A 23752-nucleotide genomic window follows, 5' to 3' on the forward strand; every position below is an offset into this window, starting at 1 on the left:
GTAACTGGTTTGCTATAAGTAAAATAGTATTACTTCCCTTCCTCTTTTCCTTTTTCCCTTCTTATCTTCCTTCCCTCCCTGTCCCCCACCCCTCCTCTTCCATTCCCCATCCTCCATTCCTCCCAGCCTTCCCTTTTCCCCTCCCGCACTCACTCTCACCTTCTGGCCCCCATCGCCCACCCTGCCACTTCCCTCCCTCCCTGTCTCTCTCTCTGTCTCTCTCTGTCTCTCGCTGTCTCTCAGGTCCACAGCGTCTCATACTCTACACCAGTATTGCTGTCCTACTCAGGTCCTTGACTCCATGAAGCTTACCCCCTCAGGCAGGCTGGCAGAGAGCAGGTAAGAGCTAGACCCATCGCCCCCCAACTCCTCCCCGTTCCAGACAAATACACAGTGTCATTGCCAGCCCCTCCCACCTCCCTGAGTCCCTGCTGTGCCTGTGGAATGGGTGTCCGAGTGTCTGAGGAGAGTGCCTGGGAGATCAGGTCAGGAGACCAAAGAGGATATTCAGGGCCTATCTGTAGTTTGTCCTTCCTTAAAACAATTCTTCCCCAGAGACCGGCCCGGAAAGGCCTGAGTGGTTGGTCCTAGACTATGTGATATTCCAGCTGTTGTAAAGGATGAGTAGGAGTTTGCCAGTTGAATAGACTGAGGAAGGGTGTTTAGGCAGAGGGAACAATCTGCCCATATCTTTGGAGAAGGTTACTTCTTTTTTTTTTTTCTAAGAGGAAGTCTTGCTCTGTCGCTCAGGCTGGAGTGCTGTGGCACAATCTTGGCTCACTGCAACCTCCACCTCCCGGGTTCAGGCAATTCTCCTGCTTCAGCCTCCTGAGTAGCTGGGACTACATGCATGTGCCACCACATCTGGCTCATTTTTTTGTTTTTTAGTAGAGACAGGGTTTCACCATGTTGGCCAGGCTGGTCTCGAACTCCTGACCTCATGATCCGCCCACCTCGGCCTCCCAAAGTGTTGGGATTACAGGCGTGAGCCACTACACCCAGCTGGAGAACGTTATTTCTAAGTTACGTTTTCTAATTATAACTCAATAAAAGGAACGATTAACAACAACAGCAAAACGGCTAGGCCCTCCTCCCCATTTGAAAGTTTAAAAATACTTGTGTTAAAGAGGAAATAAGAGTGGAATTTATGGACTATTTAGAATAAATGTCAGTGAGAATACTGCATGTTAAAACCTATGGAATATGGTCACAGGGATTCCCAGAGGAAAATTTATGATCTTAATTGCTTTTGTGAAAGAACATGATGGTTTAAATTAAATGGACTAATGATTCCACTCCAGAAGCTAGAAAAATACAACCAAAACAAAGCAGAATAATTACTACATATAAAACCAGAAATTAATGAAATGGAAAACAAAAGCTTTGATAAAGTATTAATAAGTAAGCAAATATGACTTTTGGAAAGACCAGCTCTACCTAGTTTGGTAGCCATCCTTTGGCAGACATGACTAAGAAAAAGGTCAAATAAATAAATAAATAAATAAAATAAAATATAAGGAAGGGGATTTAACCATAGGTTCTAAACAGATTTTTTAAGTTATTATAAGAAAATATTGGCTGGGCGCAGTGGATCATGCCTGTAATCCCAGCACTTTGGGAGGCCAAGGCGGGTGGATCAGCTGAGGTCAGGAGTTCAAGACCAGCCTGGCCAACAAGGCAAAACCCCATTTCTACTGAAAATACAAAAATTAGCCGGGCATGGTGGTGTGTACCTATAATCCCAGCTGCTTGGGAGGATGAAGCAGGAGAATCGCTTGAACCTGGGAGGCGGAGGTTGCAGTGAGCTGAGATTGCACCACTTCACTCCAGCCTGTTGTTGAGACTCCATCTCAAAAAAAATAATAATAATTGGGTATACTTTTATACCAGTAAATATGAAAATATAGATGAATTGGGTGGTTTTCTAGGAAAATGTAAATTACTAAAGTGACTTAAGGAGGGGTAGGAAACCTGAATAAAATGGAAAACTATGGAATAAACTGAAAAGGTGGTCAAAATTTTCTCCCCAGAAATGTTACCAGGTCCAGTTGGTATTCTGGAAGTTCTGGTATGATGGAAATTCTAGCAGATCTTGAAAGATCAGATAATAGGAAAACATAGATAGCTTCCCAGTTCATTCTATAAGGCTAGTATAACTAGACAGGTTTAAACAAAATAAGAAGCAAACTATAGCCTAATGCCACATGTTAATAGAGCAGCAAATATTTTCAATAAAAGATTATCAAGTGGAATCCATCAGTGTATTAATAGAAAAATATATTGTGACAAATGAAAGTTTGCCCTAAGAGTACAGGGATTGTTCAACATTAGTAAATGTTATTGTAATTTATTGTATTAAGAGATTAAAGACAAAATATCATATAATCTCCATTAATGCTGAAAAGTGATCTGATTAAATTACACATCTATTCTGCTATATTGGGGTAGTTTGTTACACAGCAATAGATGACTAATATAGTAAGCTAGGAATCATGAAGACTTCCTTAACTTGGTAAACAATTTTTATGAGAAACCAAAGAGAATCATTAAATGTAACAGTGAGGTACTAGATACATTTCCATTAAATTCAGGAACAAAATAAGGATGGCGACTATTGCTGTTATTAACCGATATTTTTCTAAAAGTTTTAACCAGTGGAATTAAAAAAAGAAATACGTGGTATAAATGTTAGAAAGACAGAGTTAGAATTAGCATTATTTGAGGATAATATGATTGTCTACTTAGATAATTGAAGAGAATAAAGTGAAAAATTAGTAGAAGAAGAAAATTCAGTGCAATGAGTAGACACAGTTAGATATACATGCAAACCATTAACTTCTCTGAGTACCAGCAGTAAGTAATTAGAACACAAAACAGAAAATATCCCATTCACAATAGAAAAATAATTCTATAAAACCTTTATGAATTTACAAGAAATGTGAAATACTTCTCTATAGAAAACTATAAAATTTCATCAATGGCTGTAAGAAGCCTTGAGTAAAACAAAGTTATATCTTTTTTTTTTTTTTTTTTTTGAGACGGAGTCTCACTCTGTTGCCGAGGCTGGAGTGCAGTGGGGTGATCTTGGCTCATTGCAACCTCCGCCTCCTAGGTTCAAGTGATTCTCCTGCCTCAGCCTCCTGAGTAGCTGGGATTACAGGTGCATGCCACCACGCCCAGCTAATTTTTGTTTTTTCGGTAGAGGCAGGGTTTCCCCCTGTTGGTCAGGCTGGTCTTGAACTCCGGACATCCTGATCTGCCCGTCTCGGCCTCCTAAAGTGCTGGAATTACAGGCGTGAGCCACTGCGCCTGGCACAAAGTTACATCTTGTTCCTGGATGAGAAGAGTCACTGTGGTAAAAATGGTATTTGTTCCTAATTTGGTCAAAACGTTCCTTGCATTCCTTATTAAAATTTCAATGATATTTTCTTTGGAACTTGAGTGATTGCAGTTTAAAGTTCATTCGGAAGAGTAAATGTTCATGAATCACTAAGAAAATTTTGAAAAAGAACGAGGGTGACTTGGTTTGTTAGATACAAACTTACCATAAAGCTGCAATAATTACAAATATTCTATCATCAAAGAAATAGAGGACTACAAACATGAAACGAAACAGAGTTTAGAAATAAACTCATGTTCATATGGGAATTTATGACAAAAGACATCTCAAATCAGTGGTGAGTCAATAAATGAGATGGGACTATTGGTTACCCATTTGGTAAAAACATTTAAGTGAAATCCCTGTTTCATATGAAAACAAATACAGGACGGGTGCAGTGGCTCTCTCCTGTAATCCCAGCCCTTTGGGAGGCTGAGGCGGGCAGATTGCTTGAGCTCAGGAGTTCAAGACCCGCCTGGGAAACATGGCAAAACGCCAAAAATACAAAAATGAGCTGGGCCTGGTGGCACATTCCTGTAACCCCAGCTACTTGGGAGGCTGAGGCAGGAGAATCACTTGAACCCAGGAGGCAGAGGTCACAGTGAGCCAAGATCTCACCACTGCACTCCAACCTGGGCAACCGAGGGAGACTGTCTCAAAGAAGAAGAAGAAGAAAAAAAAAAAAAAAAAAACACACACACACACACACAGCCATAAAAGTACCAGAAAAAAAATCTGGAATATTTTAATAATATTAGAGTGGAGAAAGCCTTTCTGAGCATGACTTAAAAACCCATAAGCTATAACATAAAGAGTAATAATTTCGGCTACATTAAAATTTAAAGCTTCTGTGTGGGGAAAGATACTATACACAAAATTAAAACATAAACAACAGGCTAGAAGAAAGTATTTGCTACACAGATATCAGACAAAAGGTTAATATGTCTGCCTGTATCTACCTTCTGGAAACTAGTAAGAAAAAGAGACAACACCCATTCAAAATGGAGAAATAACACGATATGGCAATTCTGGGAAGAAATAGACAATTAGCTAACAAATGAGGAAAGCTGCTCAAGCTTACTAATAGTTAAAGAAATGTCACTAAAGCAATGAAGTGCCATTTTTAGGTACTCAAATTGAAAATATCAGAAGGATTCTGGAGAAACTGAACCTCTCAGATACCTTGTGCAAATTGGTAACATTTTTTATGGCGCTAGTTTGTCAGTTACCACCAGAATCCTAAATGTCTGTGTTCTTCCATGCTGAGAACCATATCTTGGAGTTAGATTTCTCCAAGCTCTTGCTTCCAGAAGGACCCCAACGTGGCCAGCCAGAGGCCTTTTCTAAAACGCCACAATCCAAACTGCAAACATAAGCCAGACTGTGCAACTGTTTATCACATGCCCTTGTAGGACATCATTCTCAACCAACTCTTAACTAAAAGGTACATGATATATGCTTCTCGAAAGAAAGACAAGATTATGTGAGTAGGGATAATCTTTATTTGTAGCCAGTCTGCAAAAATGTTAAAGTAATGGAAATAACTTTTATGGGCACTTTAAACAAAATGTGCATTCCTTTGGCCCAGAAGTTCAACTTTTAAGAATCTAACCTTCAAGAATACTTGGAGACATATGCAGAGATGTTCAGTGCAGCATTGCTTGTGATACTGAAAAATGAAAACCACCTAAATGTCCATCAGTAGGGAATAGCTCTTAGTCCATGATATACCCATATTATGGATTACTCTGCAGCAGATCCAAAGAAAAAGGTAGATCTCTATATACTCGCACAGCAAGATCTACAAGACTCACTGTTACACAGAGAAAGCAAACTGCAGAACAGGGTTTATAGTTGATCCCATTTTTATAAGGAAAAGAAAACCCCCATAACAACAGTGAAAACATATTTTGAACACCCTGTCATGATTTCAGAATTACTGGCCTTTTTCCTTGGTCCCATTTCCTTGTTTTTATTAACTCATTTCCCTCCTCCTTTATACCTTCTCCCTGTATCCAGCTGTTCAGATTTTGTTCGGATCCTTTTAAGAATTAGCTCAGATACCACCTCACTCATTCAGCAAGCATTCTGTCTTGCCTGCTTTAGATTAGGCCTTGTGCTGACCCTTGGTGGAATATTGAAATGAATCTGATCCTACTGTCAGGGAGCTCAAGTCTAGAAGGGAGAAAGACACATAGACAATGCCAGCATAGTGTGGCTTGGGATGGGACAGAAGTAGGTTCAGAAGGCTGCCAGATGAGGGGCTCTTAACCCCATCTGGGAAGGCTTCCTACTAGAGGAGACGTTTGTTCTGAGTCTTGAAAGAGTGCTAACTTTTCTTTGTTCCCTTCCTCCACCAGAAATGGTCTTGTTCACTCTTTGGCCCTTCCAAGCAGGATGACCTCATAGGGGAAGAATAGTTGAGTCAGTACCTTTATTCAAGTGTGAGTTCTGCCACTTACCAATTCAGTGACTCTGGGCAAGTCATTTACCCTCTGAGCCTCTGTTTCCTCATCTGTGTAATGGGGCTAATGCTGACTTACCTCTCAGGGCTGTCTTTAGGATTGGAGATAATGGATGTAAGGCTCCTGGGTGACTGTCAGCTCTAGAAGAGGAGGGACTACCTGTGTCTTGTTTTCCTCCTAGCCAAGTGTGTAGCATTTGATTGGATTTGATCTCAAAGCTGTGTGTATCTGGAGGTGGTTCTGGAGCAAAGAGTGGGCCTGACCATAGCAGGGCTTTGGGATGAGAAGACTGGGAGGAGTACATGGTGCAGGGGTTGCATCATAAGAAGAGAGAACCAGGTGCTTGGTCTTGGCATAACGGTGATGCCAGAGGAAAAATAAGAGTAGGTGTTCCTGGGAAAGGGATTCCAAGTAGGGAGTTCTGGCCCTGGTTCTCGGTCCTTGTCTGCTGATGCCACCTCCTAATCTCACAGTCCAGGACAGTGAGGCATGATGGGTCACTACTTGCCATGACATTCATGGCATTCTTAGTCCCAACTCTGTCAGTCACTAGCTGGCTGACCTTGACCAACTCACTTCACATTTCTGAGCCTAGTTCCTTATCTGGTAAACAGGACTCAATAGCACCAACATCATGGGGTTCATTTACCGAAGAGTAGCTGAGATCATTCAGATGGATGCATTCAGAATTTAAGTGGCTGGCACATAATGGGTACTCAGGAAAGAGTAATTATTATTAGTGTTCATTTCAGGAGATAATTTTGGAGTACTGCTCTGACCAGGGTCTCTGTTGGGTGACAGTTTTTGCCTCCATGAGTTCCCAGTCACTCGGGAAGACTGAGAAGGACTCTGACAGAGGAGAACACTGAAAGATGTGGAAGCCCAGAGGAAGGAATCTTGCCCTGTCTGGGGCTGGTACAGGTCAACTCAGCCTAAGAGCTGAGTCTTAAAGGTTAAGTAAGAGTTAGCCAGGGACAGAAGGGTGAAGTGTGGAAGAGCATTCCAGGCAGAAGGAATACCATATAGCATATGCAAAAGAAACGGGATGTTATTGGGTAGGGCCAGAATTCTTAACCTGGGGTGCATGGGTCTCAGATGGGCTTCAGGAAGCCCACGAACCTCCTGAAATTGAATGGAAAATGTTGCATGCATATACCTATGTGCATTTTTTGGTGGAGGAGATGATCCATGGCTTTCATTAAATGTGTAAAGGGGTTTGCACTCCCCCCAAAAAGGTTGAGAACCATAATTGTTGGTGACAAAGTGTCAATTGAATGGATTCTAAATAGGAGAGTAATTTGGTAAAATTTGTGTTTTAGAAATATCACATTAGCAGTCAGTATGAAAAATGGGTTGTATGCAGGGAGACCAGCTGGAAGGCCTAAACTGGGGTATTGGCAGAGAAGAAATGGATTCGAGCAGGGCTACTGTGTTGCACGACTCCAATGAGCACCATTTGTTGAGAAGCATTTCAATTTCAAATTATAGAATCCAAATCCTTTGAGAGTTATTAATGAGATAGACTCAACAGAAGTGTCAGATGACATAAACTGTTGTGGATGCAGAAGGTGAGGGAAAGGGAAGAGGTGAGGATGAGTGAAAGTTAGCAGAGGGCCAGAGGGACATGAGTCCATGCCAGTGTTATAGTGCAAGAGGAAAGGGGAACCTCTGTTAATGCTCACCTAGCATCCAGAGTCCTTGGTCTCAGACATATTTACTAACTTCCATCCTACCCTTGGTTCTCAGAGATCCCGAATGACACTGGCAATACTCATTTCCATGTGGATTTTGCAGAAGAATTACTTTTGCTTTGTGAGTCAGGTCAAATTTCCTGCAGAAAGTTGTGTTCGAGTCCGTCATTCAAGGTCCATGAGGATTTTGAGAGGTAGAGGTGGGGGAGGAGGTGCCGACAGTGTGCACAAAGGCCTGGAGGTGAGCAAGATGAAATCAGACATTGGAGAGGGCAGAGGTCAGGGTCACCTCAAACAGCTGTCTGAAGAGTACCGGCTTTTTATTTTATTTATTTTATTTTATTTTTGGTAGGCATCTGGAGAGCCATGAGCAGTTCTTGAGTAGGAAAAGAGGAAAAGTGACATGACCAAATTAGCATTTTAGAACAGAGATAAGGGAGGAGGCCAAGGGAGGGAGAAGCCAAGGTCGTGGGCATACAGCAGAGGAGATGGATTTGAGAGGTGATCGCGAGGAAGAGAGGACTGGTGTCAGAGACTGACGGGAGAGGGGAGAGGAGGAGGTGGAGATGACCAAGGCTGGACTTCGCCGTAAGATGGAGTGTTCAGGGCTGGCACTGGATTCATTCATTCACTGAATGTTTATTGAATGCCAGGCACTGTACTAGGTACTAGGGGTATAGCACTGAACAGAACAGATGCCTGTCCTGATGGATCTTACTGTGAGTGAGACAGATAAATAAATAGACAACTAAATGTCTAGAGTGTGTCTGATGTTAAGCGCTATGCAGAAAAATAAAGCTGAGGTGATGAGGTAGAGAATGTTGGGGTGCCTTTTGAGAGGGAGGTCCTCTCTGATGAGGCAGTATTTGAGCAGAGGCCTAATGGAGGCAAGGGACTGAGCCATGTACCTGTCAGGGACAATGTTCCAGAGAGAAGGAACCTCAGGTGTAAAGGCCCCGAGGCAAGAGTGTGTTTGGTCTGTTTGAGGAGCAGCATGGAGACCAGTGTGATGGGAAAAGGCTGAAGAAGGAGCGAGAGGAGTAGAAGATGAGGTAGAGGTGACATCACAGTCTATCTTTTAGAGCTATTCAGGAGGTAGAGTCCACAGGATTTGGTGACTGACTTGCTAAGGGGACAGGAAGAATCTAGGGTGACTCCAAGGTATGTTCTGGGCTCAAGTGACTGGATAAATGGTGGTGCCTTGAGGACAGTGGTGAGATGCTGAGTCAGAGGTCCCTACCCAAAGGGCTGTTCTGGTAGAGCTGTCCAGCATGCACTGGGCTCGACGGGTCCGGGGCCCAGGAAAGGGATCCACACCTGAAGTTATGAAAGGGAATGAGATTACCAAAAAAGAGTGTGCGATGAAAGAGAAGAGGACCAGAGCAGAACGCGTAGGGAAGGAGCCCAGGAAGAAATGGGGGCGGGGTCAGAGAAGTAGGAGGAAAAGCAGTGCGCGTGGGCTCACAGAAGTGGAGGAAGGAAAGGGCCATGCAGAGGAGGGCCTTGTTAAGAGTGTCAAATGTTGCAGCCTGCAGGGAGTAAGCCGAGGGTGGAAGACAGTCTATTGGCTTTAAGCATCAGGAGGGCCTGGGCGACCTTCCTCAGAACAGCTTCTGTGGAGTGGTGGGCGCATGAGGCAGATTGCAGTGGGTCGAAGAGCTGGTGGGAGGTACCGAAGTGAAGCAGAGATGGCCAGTGTAGACGGGTTTCTTAAGAAGAAGCTTAGCTGTGAAGAGGAGAGAGGGACAGAGGGGGATGTGGGGGCAGATAGAGGGTTTTTATTCCCAGATGGGAGAGACTTGAGCTTCTATAAATGTTGATAGGAAAGAGGCAACAGAGGGGGAGAGGTTGAAAACGCAGGAGGGAGAGGGGATGATTGTTGTGGAGGAGGTAATGGGGATGGGCTCCAGAGTCCAGGTGGGGAGACTGGCCTTACATGCTACAGGGGTCCTCTCTTTCTTACAGAGGAGCAAAGCAGTGGTAATGGTGGGATACAAGGGTATTGAGGGGGATTGGTGAAAGAAATACTTCAGGAAAGTTCAAAGCAACAAATGGAGAGCCCTGACCAAGGGCATGGATGCTGGAGCTGGGAGGAAGCAGAGAATATTTCTGGCTAGGACTTCCTGTAGGAAGCGGCACTTGAGCTGGGTCAGGAAATTCAGACAGGATTGCAATAAGCAAAGATCTGTGCAGAGGGAAGAGTATTCTAAGTGGAAGAAACAGAATCAGCACACACATAGAGCTGTGAAAAGGCCAGGCATGCTAATGGAATAATGAACAAGCTAGCTTGATGAAGGCTGGACAGGAGTCAGTAGGGAACATGGATGCCACTAGAATGGCCGTTGTAGTAAGCACCAGCCTTAGGACATACGTGAATTCCTTTAGTCCTACCGCACCCTGCAGAATAGGTATTTCCTCAGTTTACAGGTAAGGAAAGTTTGTCCTGGAATGGTGAAGAAATGGACCCACGGTCACCCATCTGGCTCCATAGCCTGTGCTTTTGCCACCTAACAGGAAAGGCCTGGTGAGGCCAGATGATGGGAGAGCCTTGAATGCCAACTTGAGGACCCTGAACTTTATCCAGGAGGCAGTGGGTGTCGGAGCAGAAGAGATGCATGCTTGAAGGTGGGCTTTAGGAAGGCTAATGTGGTTCAAGAGGGGAGGGAGAAGAAATCAGGAGGTGACCGCGGTGTTAGGGGAAAGGAAGGAGTGGCCCAGCCTGGAAAAGAAGGGAGTGAGCGCTGGGATTGGAATGTCATTTGTTCCTCATGACAGCCTCAAGAGGTGTGGATCTTTCCTCTCTTTTTATAGACGAGGAATGGGAGACTCAGAAAGGGAGGGCTACTTGCCCAGGACTTGCGCCCTGCTTCATGTGATTTTGCTGATTCAGGAAGTCTGTGGAACAATGTGTCAGAGGGAGCTCTGAGTCTGAGAAAGGCGTGTGTGCGCGCGTGTGTGCTTGTCTGCCCGTCAGATGGACAGCAGTGCCTTCCCTTCCTTTCCCTTCCCTTCCCTGTCTGCGTTCCTCCCCATCTCTTCCCATGCTTCCAGTTTCCTGGATTCCACAATTCCTGCATCCCCTGAGTCTGGGAATGGGGGTAACTGTTTCCTTGTCTGTCCCCAGAAGGTCAGCCTTTCACTCCCAAACCACCTGGTCCCCTCCTAGCCCCGCTGTCTTTCCATCCACCGTATGAGACTGTAGCCCAGCACCAGTGACTGCCACATGCAGCCTGGCCCCTGGTACTGTTCAGCAGCCCCCTAGGGATAGGTGGTTGTTCCTGCAGCGACTCTTCTCCCACTGCTGTGGCTGCTTCTGTGTGGGCAGACGGCCACTGTGGGAATTAGATTTGGCTCACGAGTAGTTAATAACCACCACCATGTTCCCACTGCCGTTGTTTGCCAGGTGCTTGATACATGTTCTAGTTCTTGCAACAGTCCTGGAAGGTTCACGTCACGGGCCCCTTTTTTACAGACGAGGAAACTGAGGCTCCAAGAGTGGCAATAATGCGCTTGAGGGCATGTAGCCTGGAACCACATGTAGAGTTGGGATTTGAACCCAGGTCTGTTAGCTTCCAAAGCTGTGGGCTTGCCATACTCCACTGCTAAGTATCTCCCATTTTCCTGAGCCTGAGCCTTCAGGAACTACAAATCCTCGTCCTTCAAGAGCAGGGCGGGTTTCTAGAGGTAGTGCCAAGTTCAACCAAAGGACCTAGTGGGATGAGTCTGAAACTTGGAGCTCCAAGAACCCTGGGTTCAGATCCTGACTCTACCACTTACCCAGCTGTGTGACCTGGAGCAAGTTCTCTAACCTCTCTGAGCTTTAATTCCCTCAGCTCTCAAATGCTCCTCTGCAGAGCTGTTGTGGGGGCTAAGTGAGATGATGTGTGCAAACTGAGAGCAGGTTGCTGTTATATTAAAATGAGGGTCAGAAAAGGAGTTGATAAACGCTGAGGGTGACCTTAAGACTGAGCCCAGGCTGGGTATGGGGGAGGGCTGCCCCAGGAGGGGACCAGCCACACTGAGTTGGATAATCCATCATACTGGCCTCCCCACCCCGACCCCCATTCCAGTCCCACCTTCTGGTTCCGGCCCTGGCCCTTCGCGTATCTCCCCTGCTCTGCAAACTAATGCCTCTGCCTCTCTCTGTCACCCGCCGCCTGTGGCCTCTACCCCGCCCTTCCTGGCCCCAGGGAAGAGGAGGAGGAGGAGGAGACTGAGGAAGAGGAAGAGGAAGACGCTCACCAGTTCTGCTGTCCGGCCTCCGAGTGCAGTAGTCCCTCCTCTCGGTAACTGAGAGGACAAGGGCCATTTTCTATGCAGAAGCAAAAGCCTTAACCAGCCCCTCCTTCACCCTGCCCACCCCCCGCAGATCCCCCATGGGACCCTGTCCCCTGCTTCAGGAACCAGATGGGCAAGCATCGTACCCCTTCTCCCCCAGCCTCCTTCTTGGAATTCCCATCCTCACTGCTGTCTCCTCTGGACTCCAGCCCCTGAATTAAAGAGAGCTGGAGCCCTAGGTCCGACTAAAATGTGGGAGAAGCAGAGCTTGGAGCTTGGAACCTGGACCCTCCCGTACCCACACTCCCACTTCCCAGGCACCCTGGAGCCTGCCACTCCTGGAGAGGTCTCCAAATGACATCCCAAGGACCTACCTCTGTCCTCTGTGAGCACAAACAGAGATGCAAGGTGCCTAGGGCTCAGAGGACCAGACGGGGGCAGGACCCAGCCTGCCTAGTTCCCTGTCGTTTGTTCCCTTGCTGTGGCCATTGCTGCCATCTCCTCCACTGCTTGAAGGCCTCACCCCATGCCCTCTGCCACTCCCATAGTGCTCTGTAAATATGATCAGGAGGAAAAGGCCTCTTAGAGTGCGTGTTGCTGTGTACAAAGGAATTTCCATCAATAAAAGCTGATCTCTTCTCTCTGTCTGATGTATATTCCACCCAACCCCACTGCCCTCTTCCCAACCCCACCAGGGCCTTGCCTTCTTTCCTGTCCAGAGCTGGGAACGGGGGCCGGGAAAGAGAGTAGGGTTTGATTTGTGGTTTTGTCAACACCCAAGAGGCACTCAATAAATGCGTGAATGACTCCTAACACGGGCAGGCTAACCTTGGATGTGTCGCATGACCTCTCTGACACATAGTTTCCCCATCTGTAAAAAGAAGAAGGGTTGGATTAGAGGGTCTCCAATGGCTCTTCCAGCTGTGACATTCTGTGAATCTGAGATGCGACAGTTTTAAGAAGCTATAATTATGTGAATTTAATATACAGCGATTCAGTGACACCTTCCACTGCAATTTTGTGATTTCTGTTTCTACAATGCTGTGATTTTTGAATTCTCCAATCCTGTGGTTTTAAGATTGCATAATTCTACCATTTGAACAAATTCTGATGATGCAATTTTAATATTCTGCAATGTTAAGATTCCTTGAGCGTTTACTTTTAAGGTTCTGATTCTACAACTTTGGGGATCTGGATCTGAGAGGAAGCCATTTCCCCCCGGTGCAACAACCTTAGATATTCCTTGGGCCTGGCCAGAGGCTGCTTCTAAGACTCCCTGGAGGCTGTCAGCTGGAGGGTGGAAGATGTCCTTTATGGGTTTGTAGGACTCACGCCTTCCATGATGTGTCTGTGTTAGGAGCACAGCCGGGAAACCCCAAAGTGGGCTCATACCTCTGACTTTCCCTCTCTGAGCCTTTGGTATTAGACAAATCTGAGTTTACCTTCCCGTTCTGCCACTTACATCTGTATAACCTTGAGCAAGTTTTTTCTTCTCCTTGAGCTTTGCTTTCCTCCTGAGTACAGTGAGAATATATCTACCTCTCTGGGTTGTCGTGAAGATTAGCAAGAAAGAACACAACGAGCCCAGCATAGGGGCTGGTGCGCTGTGGGGCAAGTGTGCTGTGATTGGTGGCTCTTGTTTTGATTAAGGCCCAGGTGAGAGTTTTCTACTGTCTTTTCTTTCCTCCCTCCCTTCAGCATCCCTATCACATTGAACCTCCAGGTTTTCTAGAACCTCACCTCCTTCCCTCATTATTTGTTCACTCGCTCAACTCATCTACTCATTCACTCATTCAAAGTCTCATTTATTTCTCCCCTCCCTCCCTGCTTCCCTCCCTTATTTACTCTTTCTCATTCTACCCAACAAAGCATTGCTTGAGCCCTTACTGGGTACAAGGCCTGACGCTAAATACTGTGAGGGATCCAAAGTAAGACAGAGGCCGGGTGTGGTGGCTCACACCTGTAATCCCAGCCCTTTGGGAGGCTGAGGCAGGCAGATGGCTTGAGGCCAGGAGTTTGAGACCAGCCTGGACAACATAGTGAGACCCCATCTCTACAAAAAGATTTTTTTTAAAAAGTAAGACAGTGGCTGTGTCCCCTGTGAGTTCTCCATCTCTCAGGGGAGGTGGGAGATGAGAAATCCTTTGGGAAAGTAGGAAGGATGCAAAGGGTTGAAATGATTGGACAGGAATGGCTTCAGTGATGAGCACGTTTTGCTCCTGGCGTAAAGAGGAAGGAGATGTCAAGGTGGGTGGGGAGTTATGGCGTCCAGGAGGGCTTGCTGGAGGAAGAGGTGCAAGAGTTGTGCCTTGAAGACTGGTAAGGGTTTGAATTGGTGGCAAGGGGTGAGAAGGCATTCTAGGAGGCAGGAACCTCATAGACAAAAACCTGGGGGAGAGCTCCAGGGTCATGCAGGGGAATGGTGGGTACATTACTCTGTTCACTTGGCTCTCCAGGGTGTGTGAATGTAGATGACCTGGGGCTGGGGAGGAGGAGACCATTCTACCCTTCTGCTGAACGGAGAGAAAAGCAAGTATGGGGGTGGTGACAGGGGTTCAACTGTATGGAGGGAGGGGGGCAAGTCAGGGTCAGATGGCCATCCTGAGCTATGGGCAACTGAATTGGCTGAATTGGGCAGAGGGCTTGTGCTGTGGGAAGGGGGCGGGGTTTTGATCAGCTGTCAGAGAAATATGTGTGCACGCATGACCTCCATGTGCCCGAGCATCCTCCCGCTTGTCTTTGCACGAGGCTCTGCAGGTCTCACAGTCATGAGAGACTGTGCACACTGCTGCGGAGCTGAGGAAATGTGATGATGTGAGACTGGGTGCGAGGAATTCTGAGTGTGAGGTTGATTGTGTGAAGTGGTGACTTCATGCACCTGGCAGGCTTGATGTGTGTGTCTGGTGGATGTCATCACAAGGCTTGGTGTGGGTGGCTTTTAAGCATGTGAGGCTGTGGCCTTTAGGGTGACAGTTGTCAGGCAGGATGGTCACACACACACAGACACATGTGACTTCTACCTGTGGTATTAGAGGACCCAAGGTGGCTGCTGAGCAACTGAGCATGAGTGCCATAGGTCCACAAAGGTGAATCATACTGAGCCGCTGCTCTTGGGAAACAGGAGGGGGGTGTGGGGTGGGAGACAGACACTATAAGAGAGAATCACGAGTTAGCCAGGGAGAAAGACTGACTGTGACATACAGGTATGCACAAGACACAAGGGAGGGAGTCACTGACCCTGTCTGTTCTGCATGGGGCAGGAGTGAGTCAGCATTGACTTCTCAGAAGGACCAACCTGCTCAGGGTACTGCAAGATGAAGATGAGCTCACCAAGACCGGTCAAGTCCGGGGGTAAAGGGGAGACAGAGAACATTCTGGGCAGAAGAAACAAGGAAGAATATGAGCATGGGCCTGGCGGTGTGGATTGACTCACCATAGACTAGGAATTGCAAGTAGCCTGCTGTTGCCTATGACATTTAGGAGCTTACAGGGCAGGGTGGGAGGTGAGCGGGGGGAGATAGGCCAGATTCAGAAGGGCTTCTGAAGCTAAGAATGGGCTGCTGGCCTAGAAGTGAGGGGGATTCTTGTCCTGTGCAACCCTGGGCAAGTCACTTTGACTCTCTGGGCCTCCATTTGGGTCTGTGGGATTGGATGGTTCATAAAGCCTAGTCCGCCCAGTCCATCCCAGCTCTGTGCGGTGCCTACCACCCTTGGCCAGCCACATCCATGAGTCATTGCTCTTGAAGTCAGGAGCTTCTTCCATCTAACCTCAGTCTTTCCTGCTTCCTCCTGGGTTGCTTCCTCATTCACCCACTCCACAAATATTTACCCAGCATCCGATCCCTTGTGTGCCACTGTGGGAAGGCATGTGGGGATGAAGAATGCAAGGACCAGACCTTGGAGGGACTGCTCAGTAGTGCCTGGGGCAGAGGGTGGGGTGGTGGTAAGAGCTTTGTGTTCAGATACATTTTTTGTTTGAATCTTGGCTCCACCAGTGCCGAGCTTGTAGGCTTTGGGCACGTGGCTTCATCTCTCTGTGCCTCAGTTCCATCATCTGTGCTGTCCTCCTCTGAGACAACAACCCAGATCTTGCAGAGTTGCTCGGCCTAGCAAAATGACAACTCAATAAATGACAACTATTATTTTTAGGGCTGCACAGCAGCAGAGCTGGGATTCAAACCCAGCCCTGTGCACTCCCAAAGCCTGTGTATGCCCACTGCATACCCAGTCGGCTCAGCTCCTTTGAAGGCTTCCTTCTCCCCTGTCAGTTCCTGTGCCAAGCCAGGCTGGGCTCGGGCTTAGAATTCCTGTGACACTGGGATTGGGCAGCAGAACTAGTTTGCAGAAGAAATATTGGAGGGAGAAGTGGCTGCAGTTCCCCACCTCCTCCCTCCACTGCCACTGGGTCCAGTCTCCTGGCCCAGTCTGCTCCTTCCAGAACCCAAAGCCCCTGGCTGGCCCCATCCAGGTACAATGACTTCCTCGTCTTGTTTTCTTGTCTCTACTTCCGGTCCGTCCCGCGCCCCCCCCCACCCCGGCACCCCCCCTCCGCCACCTAAGTTGTCATGGGGATAGTCCTCACCATCCCTAGCTTCCTCTTGCCCTCATCTTATGATATCCATGGCAACAGCCCCCATTCGTTTCCATGGCAACTGCATCCTGATCCCATCCCCTGCTGGCTGCCTGGCTCCGGGCAGTGCCAATAAAGGGAAGGAGGGAGAGAAGACCTCCCATTAGGAGCAGCATTCAGGGAGGGTTAGTGCCCCTGCCATGGGCAAGCCGGCCCCAGATCCCTGTGGAACATCCTACACTGCTTCTCCCCATATTAGTGCTTTGGCACGCAAGGTTCCCTCACTCTTCATCTCTACCAACTCCTAGGCAAGACCCAGTCCACAAGCTTCCTCCCCCAGGAAGCCTTCCAGGCAGCAGAGGAGCTAGCACAAGCTTTGGGGTTTAAATCCCTGTCCTGTCACTTGCTAGCTCTGAGACCTTTGGCAGTCACTTCCCCTCTTGGAGTCTTCTTTTTCATCTGCAAAATAGGAATCCTAATTCTTCCCTCACGTTTGTCATGCAGATTAAATAATGTGTGGAAAATGCCTGACACAGGGAAGGTGCGCAGTAAGTGCGAGTTTATTTTTATTCTGCTCAACCACCCCCAAACAGAAGGGATCTCTCTCCTGCACTCCCCCAGCACTTCCTCTGTTCCCCAGCCCTGATAACTTTCTGCTTTGTACTGTGGTTATTTGTGTAACATAGCTTATTTCCCCCTCTGCAGAGGATGCTCTCCAATTTCCCCCACAGAATAGCCCAGCAGACAGTGCACATGGGCACAAGTGTGTGTGTGTGTGGTTGTGTCTGTATATGTGCATGTCTGCATGTGTTTATGTCTATTTTCATGTGTCTGTGGATGTGTTTTTGTTTCTAGGCTTGTCTGCCTTTGGATGTGTCTGTGTTATTGTACTTCTCTGTGCATGTGTGTGAGTGTGTGTGTGCACACGCAGATGTTTTGCTCCTGGCTGGGAAGAGCCCAGAGACAGGGGGTTCCCAGACCCTTTCTGAAGTCCAGGAATCTAAAGAGGGAATTGATTTTGCTTGAGCCCTGCACAGATGAAAAACTGACATGCCCGGGCTGACACAGCTGGTCAGTGGCAGTCAGGACCTGAGCCTCGGCCTGCCCAGCATCTTACTCTACAGCAGGCTGTGTGTGTGTGTGTGTGTGTGTGTGTGTGTGTGTGTGTGTGTGTGAGAGAGAGAGAGAGAGAGAGAGAGAGAGAGGGAAGAGAGATTTTCCATGTGATCAGCATGTCCCTGAGTATTGTTTTGGGGGCTCTGACTTGAGGGATTCCACATCCCCAGTACTGTTTCTTCAGCAGTATATATGATGTCAGAAGCAACGCCCTCAAGCACCCTCCTTTTTTTGTCAGGCTCCTTTGTGGGAGGCTGTGCTGACAGCCCGACCTCCCTGCCACTATTCCCTTTGCAACCAAAACGGGGTGAGCTCTCAAGGGAGGAATTGTCAAAGAGTGCAGAGCCAGGGGCAGCACAGAGCTGGGAGTGAGGAGAGGCAGCAAGAGGTCATGAAAAGCCTGGGCCCTGGGTTGGAAGCCTAGCTTTTTTACTTTATAGCTATGTGACCTTGAGCAAGTTTATATCACCTCTCTGAGCCTCAATGTCTTCATCGATAAAATGAGGCTAATGGTACCTGCCTCAACACGTTTCAAGGATTCAATGAACTAAGTAGTGCCTTTGCCCTAGGAATTAGAGGCCCTACAGCCGCCCAAGAGGAGGGGGCGTAAGGCGCCCTGTGTGGAGGAGGCAGGCAGGCATGGAAAGGCACACCTGAGCTGAGTGGTGAAGGCTCAGCAGGAGATAGCCAGGCTGGGGAAGTGGGACAGAGAATATATGAGGTGGAGGTCAAGTCAGGAGAGCCATCCACGGCCATGGTGAGGAAGTTGAAGGTTATCCCATGGCTGCTGATTTCTGGAACATCCAAGTTAGATTATGTCCCTCCTCTGCTCACCTCAATCAAAGCAAAAGCCAACGTCTTTATTGTAGGCCCATGCACTTTCTAATTTGGCCCCCATAACCTCTCTGATCTTTTATCCTATCTCCTCTCATTCACTCTGCTCTGGCTGCACTGGCCTCTTCACTGTTCCTCGAACATGCCAGACACAGGTCTACCTCCGGGCCTTTGCACTGGCTGTACCCTCTCTCTGGACTGCTACTGCCTTTACCACGCAGCTTACCCTCACTTCCATCAGCACTCTGTTTATATGCCATTGCTCCAGAAAGGCCTCCCCTGACCACCACATCTCAAACAGCACCTTTTCACAATCTGCTTCATTTTCCTTCCTAGCACTTCACCCCTACCTGAAATGGCAGGACATATTTACTTGTTTCTTTCTTTATAGTCTGCTTCCCTCACTACAACGTCACCTCCCTGAGAACATTCTTGTGCATTTTGCTCACTAGTATATTTCCAGTGCCCAGCACTGTGCCTGGCATACAGAAGATGCTCAGTTGTTTGTTGAGTGAGTTACGTGGTGCTGTGGAAGCGTTTTAGTGACAGAATGAAATAGGTTAGTATAGTATTTTGTTGTTGTTGTTTGAGACGGAGTCTTGCTCTATTGTCCCAGGCTGGAGTGCAGTGGTACAATCTCCACTCATTGCAACCTCTGCCTTCCAGGTTCAAGCGATTCTCCTATCTCAGCCTCCCGAGTAGCTGGGATTACAGGTGCACGCCACCACACCCAGCTAATTTTTTTTTTTTTTGTATTTTAGTAGAGATGGGGTTTTACCACGTTGCCCAAGCTGGTCTTGAACTCCTGAGCTCAGGCAATCCATCTGCCTCAGCCCCCCAAAGTGCTGGGATTACAGCGTTAGCCGCTGCTCCCAGCCTTGTTTATGTTTTTTATTTTTCTTTTTTTGAGACAGCATCTCACTCTGTTACCCAGGATGTGGTGCAGTGGCACTACTGAGCCTGGACTCAAGTGATTTTCCTGCCTCAACCTCCCTACTAGCTAGAATCACAGGCACGTGCCACCATGCCTGGCTAATTTTTTATTTCTGTAGAGACAGGATCTCCCTGTGTTGCCTAGGCTGGTCTGGAACTTCTGGGCTCAAGCTATCCTCCTGTCTTGGCCCCCTGAAGTGCTGAGCGTATGGGTCTGAGCCACCATGCCTGGCAGTACTTTTTTTTTCTTTTTTTAAGATCAAATCTTGCTCTGTCACCCAGGCTGGAGTGTAGTGGCACAATCTTGGCTCACTGAAACTTCCACCCCCCTGGGTGCAAGCGATTCTCGTGCCTCAGCCTCACGAGTAGCTGGGACTACAGGGGCCCACCACCATACCTTGCTAATTTTTTGTATTGTTAGTAGAGACGAGGTTCTGCCATGTTGCCCAGGCTGGTCTTCAACTCCTGGTCTTAAATGATCCTTCCACGTCAGCCTCTGGAGTAGCTGGGATTATAGGTGTGAGCCATTGTGCCTAACTAGATTTGTGCTTTTTTATTTTTTTGAGACAGAGTCTCTCACTCTGTCTATCTCCCAGGCTGGAGTGCAGTGGTGGGATGTTGGCTCACTGCAACCTCCGCCTTCTGGGTTCAAGTGATTCTCCTGCCTCAGCCTCCTGAGTAGCTGGGATTACAGGCACGTACCAGCATGCTCAGCTAATTTTTGTATTTTTTGTATTATTTTTGTCTCGAAATCCTGACCTCAGGTGATCCACCCACCTTGGCCTCTCAAAGTGCTGGGATTACAGACATGAGCCACAGTGCCCTGCCTAGATTTTTTTTTTTTTTTTAAAAGACAGAGTCTTGCTCTGTCGCCCAGGCTGGAGTGCAGTGGTATGATCTTGGCTCACTGCAACATCTGCCTGCTGGATTCAAGTGATTTTCCTGCCTCAGCCTCCAAAGTAGCTGGTATTACAGGCACCTGCCACCATGCCCAGCTAAGTTTTGTACCCCTAGTAGAGATGGGTTTCCCCATGTTGTCCAGGTTGGTCTTGAACTCCTGACCTCATGTGATCTGCTCACCTCGGCCACGCAAAGTGCTGGGATAACAGGAGTGAGCCATCGCTCCTGGCCCAGATTTGTACTTTTGAAAGCTCTCACTGGCCACAGGGTGGAGAATGGGTTGGAAGAGGAGATTGGAGGCTGTGATCAAGAGAGAATATTTCTTAGAGCAGCCTCCTGAGCACATTTACTGACTCCCTCCGGACAGCAGCTTTTATTGAGCACCTACTCTGTTCCAGGCTATGTGCTCTATGTTAGCTGGGAGATTATCAAATTCTTTTCCTGAGCTGGGATTCTGGGAGTCATGAACACAAATAGCTGTCACGCTTTGCCAAAGCTAACCTGTGCCATAAAAAGCAGGACAGACATGTGCTGTGTGTGGGAGCTCTGAACAGGATCAGCAATAATTTCTGGCTGGAGGCGGGATTCAGGAGGGCTTCTTAGTGGTGGCATATGACCTGAATCTTGACGGAACTAGGATGTGGGGGAATTTCTCAGATTGCAGATGGCGGAGACGATGGGGATTGCATTTCAAGTGGTAGGTACTGTATGAGCAGTTTTGGAGGTAGAAAGCAGAGAGCATTTGGGAGAAGCAGGATCTGGGCCAGGATGGAATGATGGGTGGATGGAGTGGGGGGCTGGCAGCCAACCCTGCAGCATGGCTTAATGTTTAAGAGTGTGGGCTCTGGAGTCAGACTGCCTGGATTTGAATCCTGGCTCTATCATTAGTAGCTGTGTGACCATAGGTATGTTGCTTAACCTCTCTGGGCCTCAGTTTCTTTATGTGTAAAATGAAGGTAAATAACAGTACCTACCTCATACGGTTGTCTTGAAGAGTAAACAAGTTATTCAGTGTGAAGTGGTAAGAATAGTGCCTAAATGTGCTAAACGATCTGTAAATATTAGCTGTTGTGTCTTGGAGAAGCCTCAAATGCCAGAATAAGGGACTTGGGCTATGTCTTCCGAGCAGTGGAAGTTATAGATGATGGTTCATGCATACAGGAGACAGTTGATCAAAACTGGGCTTGAGCCATGTGCTGGGAGGGGAGGTTTGAGAGATTGGTGGGTGAGATTCTGCAGTCCCGGCAGGGAGGAGAGAAACATCTTAGATGCCGGAGGTGGGCTGCGCTGGGGCTGAACCCTGGAGGGGGGGTAATGTCAGGGGCCACCGCCCTAGGCCCAGGAGGAGAGAATTTGGGGTGGAGGGTGAGCAGTGGGTGGGAGCTCCCCACAGTGCTGCAGTCCGGGACCCGGCCTCGTGGGCGCAGCCTCCACGCCACAGCCAGCCCCCAGTGCAAAGCACTCTGCTGCAAGGCTGCTAGGCCTGTTGCAGCTCAAGCTCCTGCACTGGTAGGCCCCCCCATACCCACCCCAGCCCATCTCTGCCCTTTGCCCTCGCCTCTGCTGAATAGGGGCTGGGGAGTACCCCTTCACCCTTTTACCAGCCAAGAGACTCCAACCTTATGCCCCCCAAAATGAGACCATTCTCTGGGTCCCAGCCACACCCATTCCCCCCACAGCCTCCTCCATGCCTCACCTGCGTGTTCCTTCCCGCCCAAGTCCTTCCCCGTCCTCCCCACTTCAGTGGCTCTTCACTATGCCGGCTCGGCTCAAGGCGCCTGGGCTCTGTCGCCACCTGGGTTCCCTGGCAGCCTGGTTGCCATGGCACCATGGGAGCAGTTCTGGTGGAACAACAGCCCTGGGAAACCAGGGCAGGCAAGACCTGGAGCCCAGCTCCTGCCACGCATGGAGACCCCCCTGCCCCCTCCCCCAAGCTGAGCAGAGGAGGCCATGAGGAGAAAAAGGAAGCTGCCCCGCAGGGCGGCTCTTTACCTGTGAGGATGCTGGATGGGAGGCGCCTCCCACTGTCGCTTCTCACCCTGCCCTAGCAGCCAGGGAACCCTGGGAACTGGCTTGGCCTGGTCCAGAGTTCAGGCACCAGAGGGCAGGGGCCAGGCCGCAGCGGGCAGGGCTGGGTGCAGGGGTGGGCCTCACACTGCTGGGACAGGGCTGGGAGGGGGGTGGCACTTCGAAGGAGGTAGTCTGGGGTAGTGCTGGGAATCAGACTGAGAGGGAAATCCCAGTGCTAAGCTGGGGACAAGGCCAGGAGGGGACAGAGGCTGAGGGGAAGACGTTTGCAGGGAGGGGTGGAGCTGTCAGGGGACAGAAAAAAGGGCGTGAGGAGACCAGATGGGGAGTTAAGTGTTCTAGGGGAGAAGGCTGCGAGGGTTGAGGAGGACTGGGGATCAGACAGAGCCTTGAGGGAAAGGAGTCTGAGAGGATCTCGCTGTGAAGGCAAGGGGGCTGGAAGGGAAGGGACTTGGGCGGGAGTGGGGACAGAGTCCGAGAGCTAGGACTCACTCTGGCCTGTAAGTGTCGGGTCCCCTATCTGTGAGGAAGCTGGGGTGGATGGGATGGGGGCAGGGATCTGGCTCACCCACTCTCAGTCTGGCACAGCAGGCCCCTCTCCTGTCCCCACATCCTGGCTCATCTTATCTCATCCCCACAGTGTGGAGGGTGATGCCCCAGGCAGTGACCTGAGCACAGCGGTTGATAGTCCTGGGAGCCAACCCCCCTACCGGCTGAGCCAGCTGCCCCCCTCCAGCAGCCACATGGGGGGCCCCCCTGCTGGAGTGGGCCTTCCCTGGGCTCAGCGAGCACGCCTGCAGCCAGCCAGTGTCGCCCTGAGAAAGCAGGAGGAGGAGGAGATAAAGCGCTCCAAGGCCCTATCGGACAGCTATGAACTCTCCACAGACCTGCAGGACAAGAAGGTACAGCAGAGGCGCCCTGGTTGGGATTGGGAGTCAGGATACAAGAGAGCACCAGGGGAGGGGTTGGGACACGGCACTTGGGGGTGGTATCAGGGAGGGGTCATGAGGCTGGAATTGGAGAAGACTGGCCCTGGACCTGGGGACACAGTCATTCACCACCTATCCACTGAGGCTTATATTCACTCAACAAACATTTACTGAGCTCCCTGCCTCGGTCTTGGAGGTGTAAAGGTGAATGAGTCCTGGAGCTGGTCCCCAAAAAACTCAGTCTAATGGGAAGCACACTCATTAACTGACCTTTTCAGGAGAGTGCCATACAATAGAGTGTGTAGCTAAAAAAAGGTGGAGGGAAAACAAAATACTACATATAGAAAAAAAGTGGAAGGACATATACAAAAACATGTACCTGACACCAAACGACATATTCTAGTTATGCTTAAGTGTTTGGAATGTAGGTAATTCAACCAACCTGCCTGCCTGCCTGCCTGCCTGCCTTCCTTCCTTCTCTCCTTCCCTCCCTCCCTTTCCTCCTCCCTCCTCTTCTTCCTTCCTTCCCTGCCTTTCTCTCTCCCTCTCCCCTTCTCTTTTCTCATTTTCTCTCTTCCTCCTTCCTTTCCTTCTTCTTGCTCTCCGTTTATTTCTACCTGGCTTTCCTT

General features: G+C 48.7%; 1 protein-coding gene across 2 annotated transcripts in view; it reads left to right on the plus strand.

Moving 5' to 3' along the window:
* The window catches only part of IQSEC2 (IQ motif and Sec7 domain ArfGEF 2), a 47358-nt gene that overhangs the window by 3230 nt on the left and 20376 nt on the right, over positions 1 to 23752 (plus strand). The window contains exons 2-3 of one of the 2 annotated variants that reach the window (XM_037734593.1): positions 244 to 339; positions 11726 to 12456. In XM_037734593.1, coding sequence (XP_037590521.1) covers positions 244 to 339; positions 11726 to 11825 — 196 coding nt within the window. In that variant the 3' untranslated portion in view covers positions 11826 to 12456. Of the gene's footprint in view, positions 1 to 243; positions 340 to 11725; positions 12457 to 22834; positions 23097 to 23752 lie in introns of those variants that run through there. The other variant, XM_037734592.1, reaches the window with a different exon arrangement.

The sequence above is a fragment of the Cebus imitator genome, unplaced genomic scaffold, assembly GCF_001604975.1.
Source record: "Cebus imitator isolate Cc_AM_T3 unplaced genomic scaffold, Cebus_imitator-1.0 Scaffold640, whole genome shotgun sequence".
NCBI classification, from domain to species: domain Eukaryota; kingdom Metazoa; phylum Chordata; class Mammalia; order Primates; family Cebidae; genus Cebus; species Cebus imitator.